Source organism: Sinocyclocheilus rhinocerous, unplaced genomic scaffold (genome assembly GCF_001515625.1).
Source record: "Sinocyclocheilus rhinocerous isolate Xijiao unplaced genomic scaffold, SAMN03320098_v1.1 scaffold1755, whole genome shotgun sequence".
In the NCBI taxonomy this organism is placed as follows: domain Eukaryota; kingdom Metazoa; phylum Chordata; class Actinopteri; order Cypriniformes; family Cyprinidae; genus Sinocyclocheilus; species Sinocyclocheilus rhinocerous.
In genome coordinates this window covers 165890-173485 of record NW_015627247.1, presented here as the reverse complement: position 1 = coordinate 173485, position 7596 = coordinate 165890, and the positions used below count along the sequence as shown (strand labels likewise).

The 7596-nt window shown below is 36.8% G+C and overlaps 1 protein-coding gene across 2 annotated transcripts in view; it reads left to right on the top strand.

The window, feature by feature from the left end:
* The first annotated feature begins 1725 nt into the window (after positions 1-1725).
* LOC107725154 (sodium/calcium exchanger 2-like) overlaps positions 1726-7596 on the top strand; it is a 28636-nt gene continuing 22765 nt past the window's right edge. For both annotated transcript variants that reach the window (XM_016534331.1, XM_016534323.1), the window contains exon 1: positions 1726-2207. In XM_016534331.1, coding sequence (XP_016389817.1) covers positions 1839-2207 — 369 coding nt within the window. In that variant the 5' untranslated portion in view covers positions 1726-1838. The remainder of the gene's footprint in view (positions 2208-7596) is intronic.

Below are 7596 nucleotides of genomic sequence, written 5' to 3'. Positions count from 1 at the left end.
GATCTAAAAAATTTGACGTAAAAGCTAGAAATGTTTTATTGTTCACTAAAAGAAGTGTTTTATTGTTTACTAAAACTAAAACTATCAAGAATTTTTGGTAACTGAATAAAGTTGATAAAATAAATATATTAGATGAAAAACTTAAATTACTTAATGTTGCCTTGGAAACTAACTGAAATAAGTTCTAAATAAATAAAAATAAGTATTACACTTACTAAAACTGAAATTATAAATGAAAGCTATATAAAATAATATATACACAACAACTCTGTGACTGTTCTTGAATGGCCCAGCCAGAGCCCTGACTTAAACCCAGTTGAGCATCTCTGGAGAGACCTAAAAATGGCTGTCCACCAACGTTTACCGTCCAACCTGACAGAACTGGAGAGGATTTGCAAGGAGGAATGGCAGAGGATCCCCAAATCCATGTGTGAAAAACTTGTTGCATCTTTCCCAAAAAGACTCATGGCTGTATTAGATCAAAAGGGTGCTTCTACTAAATACTGAGCATTTTTCAGTTTTTCTTTTTTAATAAATCTGCAAAGATGTCAACAATTCTGTGTTTTTCTGTCAATATGGGGTGCTGTGTGTACATTAATGAGGGAAAAAAATTTACTTAAATGATTTTAGCAAATGGCTGCAATATAACAAAGAGTGAAAAATTTAAGGGGGTCTGAATACTTTCCGTACCCACTGTATATATATATGTATATATATCAATAAAACACAACAAAATGACTAAAACTTTAAAAACTCATAATATTAAAAATCTAAATATTAATATTTGTATATAATATTAATGCTATTGTATAAACAATACTAAAAATACACTATAAATAGTTGGGAGAATGTGACAAGAAATGCTTGAATTCATATCAAAATCAGTCATATGAAGGAAAATGCTCAAATGAGATCTTGCAAATATCAAATGTCCCCCTAGACAACAATAAGATCCAAATGAGAACAAATTGACATATTTTCTTCTAGGAAAAGAAAAAAATCTCAGGTATGAGATCTCAGTAATGTGCTTGTATTTGCCAAGATACCAAAGTCTGAAACAAAAGTCGAATATCTCAGTATCAACTCAAACATTTTGTCATCAATTGTTTCTTATCCACATTCATTTTAAAACTCTAATCTTTTCATGTTCATCCACAATTGTTTCAATTGCTTTTTTTTCTTCTCTTGCGTAGAAAAATCGGAGTCAAAGTTAATGTTTGCAATGAAATATAACTGAGTACCGCATTTCGAGTCTCTAAAACTGTGAAAGAGCAACATCTGTGCATTAAAGTTTCCTCTGGTTTGCCTGACTGTGTGCAAGTGCAGAAAGGTTTTTGAGTATTTGAGCTAATAAAAGCCTCGCATCCACAGATGTCCCTCTACACTTATTTCATTGTTATTTGTCTCAAAGGCTCAATGTCCTGTTGCTAAGCTCTTAAAAAACATCACGTCCATCATCATCAGCAATAAGTTGTTGTCCTTGTAACCATGCTTCACCTCAAGAAAGCAATCATTTTCATTGCCTACGCAGCCTTTTATTCTACCAAGGTCTGTTTCTGCATCTCACATATTTTTTTATTATCACCTACTTGATTTACTCCGCTATAAAAGCGAGCTGTACAGAGCTGCAGCCTGGAGATATTTATGTTGGATTGTGAGCGCTGCGTAAGATTTGTTTTTCTGCTGGTGATATTTACAGATGCATTTTCATAGTTTCTTCTCTTTTCTTCACTCTTTTCTTTCCAGGTCCCCTGGTGGGCTGGTTCCTCTCCGTCTTGCATCACCTCCTTTATTTCTTCTCCTCCTCTGAACCTTGAAGCCCTTTGAGGAGCGAGGTCATGGCACCGTTTTCCTCTCCCATCCTCCTCCTGCCTCTCATCCTCGTCCTTTCTCTGCCTCCATCCTGTTCTCCTGAATCCCAGCGGGAAGAACCGTCTCTCCAGCCCTCCGTCGCTCCAGAAGCTCCATCAGAACTTTACAGTAACCTGACCGATGACAGCGACGGCGCTCCATCGAACAAACGGTGCAACGAACTGGTGGAATGCAATCCTGGAATCATCCTGCCCGTGTGGAAGCCCATCAATCCCAGCCTGGGAGAGCAGATTGTCCGGGCCGTCGTGTATTTCGTCTCTCTCATGTACATGTTTCTGGGAGTGTCCATCATCGCTGATAGGTTCATGGCATCTATAGAGGTCATCACGTCACAGGTGGGTCTCTTGTCTTGTAGTTATTGGCTAATTTTATTCACAGGATCAGACAAAAAGGTACAAAAACTTTCAGAAAAAAAGGTACAAAAGCTGTTAGACACATTTACCCCTAAAAGGTGCATTTTAGTACTAGGATTGGGTATCGAGAAGCAGTTCCAAATTTCCAAGAACTGTGGATTCTATAAGACATGTGCATTTTGATCTTTGGTGTGCATTTTAATGTGTTTTTAAGCGTAAAAAGATGCGAAAGAGAACACTTTGGCACTCTCATATAGTGCGTAAATGCTGAACCAAGTTCTCTTGAGGGTTGTCTTGCACTTGAATAGACAAATACACACAAAATTATGACAAATATCCTCATAAACACAGTCAGTTTTGTCTTATGTGAATTAAAATCTATGTGTAACAGTATATTGGATCTGTGCATTGGGTCTTAAAGTGACAGCAGCCTAATATTCATGTTGCCATCTGTTTTATAAATGTTAATCAAAGAACAAAGGGAAAAGAAAATCACTCACTGATCTTGACTGAAGAACTTTAATAAGGATTCCTCTGTATTTTATTTATACAGTAGAAAGAAAACTATGCAGTGTTATTTTACATTTGATTACATTTGATTTCATTTTCTGTACCTGAACTTTGAGTTGTATTTATTTGTGCTTTTGCTAGTTAGTTTTTTTGTTGTTGTTGTGCTTGTTATTATTTTATTACAGACAGTGTACTTATCTCTAATAATGTTTGAAATCTATAATCTAAGTTAGTCTAGCTGTTTTTGCTGTGGTTTTGTTGTTAAAACCATAGCCTGTTTTAACAAAGGCTTCTAAATGTATTTATGTTTTTACAATGTATTATACAAATTTGTATTTAATCATAAAACACAGAATCCCGCCAAAAATAGAATGAAAACAGAATATAGAGAAGACTAAAATAGATTTCATGGGGTCCTAAATTACTCCTAATTTGTCCTAATTTGTAGAGTTTAAACAAACAAGTTATGTTTGCATTCATTCTCAAGGTCTAAGACATTTGAAAAGCATTTCCTTCTTCATTAATGGTAAATGAAAATTGTGATACATATCAATTTCGCAAGATATGGGAAAAATGTTGTGGTAATATTTTTGTCCATATCGCCCAGCCCTACCTTAAAGATGCTCATTAGTACCTTGTGAAAGGATACCACCCCAGTCACAGCTTTTGTACCTTTTTTTCTGAGAGTGGAGTTCTCGTCTACAAGCATGGTGGCTTTATGAGGCAGAAAATTAAGATTTATGTTGAATTTTCCAAGGTAAACAGGTTCTAATGCCTCACTTTAGAAGTTAATTGACCAGTACTAAATAATTTGACATAATCTTGGCTGTTTTATTGTTGGGTTCATTAACTGAACAGTTTGTGCATAACTGTTTAATTTATAATTTGTTGAAGAAATGGCTCATAGTTTCCTTATTTTTATGCATTCTCATGTCCTTCCAATCCCAGATGCTGTTTTGTTTTTGCAAAATTAGCTTTTTATAGCATCTTCCTGCAAAATGAAGAATATTAACCAGTTGAAATTGAGCATGGCTATCAAGAAAGGACAAAAACATTGTAAAAGTGTGATAAAGTAGTCTGTTTTTATGTCTTCTGAAACTGGGATGGTGGTGGTGGCAATGCCAAGGTCATGGGTTCGAATCCTTGGGAACGCATGATCTGATAAAAATGCACACACTGAATAAAATGTATAGTAAGTTTATTTGGATAAAAGTGTCTGTCAAATGCCTAAATGTTTAAATGTAAATTTAAGTTGGTATTCACTGAAGGTTCGCTCCATTATGCATGTTCAAACTGGTGCATTTGGTCATGACATTTGTACAAATGTATACAATTATACTGAATAATATCCTCATGCAAAGCAATCATAGGACTTTAGAATACTTAATAGGCTATATAGGTAGTGCATGAGCCATATGGACAATTTTATTTTATGGTTTATTTGATGTTTTTGGAGCTTGACAGCCCCTCTGGACTGTTTTTTATGACAAAAAGCTGAGTGAAGATTCATGAAAGGTTTTGCAAACTGCATGCTGGTTTGGAGCGACATGAGGGTGAGTTACCAATGACAGGATTTTCAGTTTTGGGTGAACTCTTTCTTTAAAAGCGTAACCTTCACCAGAGCTCAATTTAGCTAGTAATTGCTGTTATTAAAATAAAAACAATCGTGACCGTTTCTGCAGCCTCTGAATGTTTAATGGGATGCAAATGCTTGCAGTGTGCTTGATGTTTTTTTCTTTCTTTCTGCTAAAACGACTGACTCGTCAACACTTGTCAAGGGTAGATCGCCTACTCTTATCACCTCCGCTGACTCATGCGCCATAAACCTGTCGAGAGAGGAAAATTTGCCAAAACGCTTTTAGAAAGGAGCCTAGTTTTCCTTTAGCTCTTTTATTTTGTCAGTAATTTAAGTTTATCAGCCAGAAAGTAAATAACAAAATCAAAATCTCTGGCTTTATACAGTATTACAAGGAATTTGAAATGTAGCCAGATGTAGGAAATGCACTGATTTTCACACAGCTAGCATCTTAACTCCAAAAAACTTTTATAAACAAACTTTTATAAACAAATCTGGAATACAGTAAAACAAAATTAGAAATGCTGCACCATCATGGCACAGTCACAAACATTTGCTTTCCAGTTTGTCAGTGTTGTTATTGTTAACTAAATCTGAAATAAAAAATAAACCTATATAAAGTAATAATAATAATAATAATCAGAATGGATTTGTGCTTCATCATCGTCGGCCTGTGCTTTATAACCAATTAAGCTAATCATTTATCACATAATAAACTGTATGTCAGGATTATGGACCTGTTTTGCCCCTGTTTCTGTTTCAGTGTTCCCTTATTTAAGGGAACTTATATATAGTTCCCTCATGTTCTCGTTGTCTCATTATTAGTTGATTCCCTGCACCTGTCTGTTCCTCGTTAAGTTTAGTATAAATGTGTAGTCTGCCTCGTGTTTGCTGGTCGGGTCTTGTACGTCTTCCTTGTGCTCTGTGTCTCCCTGTTGGATTATTAAAGACTCTCGTTTTGTGAAATCTCCACATCTCCTCGTTCCTCCCGTAAGCAAAGCGTGACAGAAGACCCGACCGAAACAGTTATCTCCGCGTGTCTACCCTCCGTTGATAACGTCAGTCAAGGTGTGTGAGCCGGCAACAACGCCCCTCCGCCTTGGTCTGGCGTCGACCATCCTGCGCCACGGGACTCCACTCCTCCAGCTTCGCCTCGTCCCTTCGTCCCTCCGGCTCCGTCAGGCTCCTTCATCCCCTCGGTGGCTCCTCAGTCCTCTGTCGCTCCGGCTCCACCACGGCCTCCCAGATCCACGCCTTCGCGTCAGTCACCGCCATATGCTCCGCCTAGGACCTCCGGATCCTCCCCATCACCCTGGCTCATCGGCTCTCCGTCTCCGCCTCGGGCTCCACCACGATTATGGACCTGTTTTGCCCCTGTTTCTGTTTCAGTGTTCCCTTATTTGGTCATGTTCCTGTTCTCGTTGTCTCATTATTAGTTGATTCCCCGCACCTGTCTGTCCCTCAAGTTTAGTATAAATGTGTAGTCTGCCTCATGTTTCCTGGTCGGGTCTTGTACGTCTTCTTTGTGCTCTGTGTCTCCCTGTTGAAATATTAAAGACTCTCATTTTGTGAAATCTCCAAGTCTCCTCGCCTCCTCGTTCCTCTGGTAAGCAAAGTGTGACACTGTATTACATTGGGTTTTAGGAGCATCTGAATTAATATATAATGTCACATTCACATTTATAATCTTTAGTAGATAATCACAAACCCAGGGTAAATATACAAAAACCCTCAGTGTTGACACATTAATTCATTATGCATTGAGCTATTTTTTTGTATGTGTATTAAAATAAAAATCTAGTAAACTAAAACTAAAAACATTAAAAATAAATAAATAATTGTTTAAAATGAAATAAACATGAACTGAAATAACAAATAAAATAAAATATGAAAAATTAGTACTAAAATAATTAAAGTTAAATTAAAAATTAATACAACTATACATGTATAATAAAAAAATAATCAAAATTATAATCAAAAACAATTACACAGCAAAATTACTAAAACATTAGATAAAATAAAAAATGGAAAAAATAAAAGCAGTCAAAATATTAATAAAAACTATGATAGTATGTAACTGATATTAAAATAACATTAATACAACAAACAAAATAACATAAAAATGTTCTTAAAACACACTTGTGGTGTTTCAGATCAAATGACCAGACTAAAAATTTTTTTTTATTGTAATACAAAATACAAAACCTGTGCTAACTGAAAGAAATGAAGTTGAAAAAAATATTGAATCCAAGATTTGGTGATAATGTAGCATAACTAGAGATTTGCAAACCTCAAATTAGGTAAAGGATTTTTAGCACACCAGGGTTGGCCAACATAGATCTTTTATGAGGAGCCAGTGGCTCTCTTTCTCTCTGCAGTGAGTAAATCAGCCTTTCGTCCTTTGCAAAATCAAAGCCAACAGCTTTGAGTCTACCTCATTAATCAAAGTGTCCCTTAGAAACAAGCCTCATGCACCCTTGTCAAAACATGAGGACGCGTCTGCAGGTTCGCGGTGAATGCAAGTGTGAAATGGCACCAGAGATGTACAAAAATAGTCAGGACATGTTAGCGAAGGAAGGACACAAAGAAGTGTTGTAGAGAGTGTGTATGGCCTGTCAGCGGCTGCGTTCGCACCACGAGACCTCGTGCACACAGCTAATATTTGGAAACATCTCTGAACTGTTTATTATGTTAAGATGTGCACATTTTGAGCATGCCAAAACTTACCATCATAAGTGTTTTTGCTGTCTGAATCCATTAAACAAGATCAGAATTGGTGCATATTAGCACTGACGATGCACACTGTGCAACTCTGAGTCATAAAGAAAATAAAAGAATCCAGCATCAGTGCTCTGTGTCCTTTCTTGCTTTGAGTCATCTCATCTATCCGTGCACAGACCGCTTTAGATGCATCATTGTGAGCAGCAGTCACTGTTTCTAACATGCAGGTTGCAAATTATTAAAGGAAAGCATTTCCAGCTCTGGATCAGAGGCTGCGCCACACATACTTTAGAGCCTCCAGGCTGAAAAACTACACTTGAACTCTTCCATCTCAAAAGAAACAACTGAACCATGACAGTTGAACTGACTCTAGGTGCAATGAAAGTCTTAACAATAAAAACACAATGCCAGAATTACAAGCCCTGACTGGCGCTTCAGGAGCGTTATTGAGTTGTGGAGAGTGAGTGTGCTGGTTGCCTGTGCCTGAGGGTTTTGATACAGTTTGGCATCGTTTTACTAGACTGGAAAACAAAAAGAACTTGAAAAAAAAATTTGCAGCCTTCT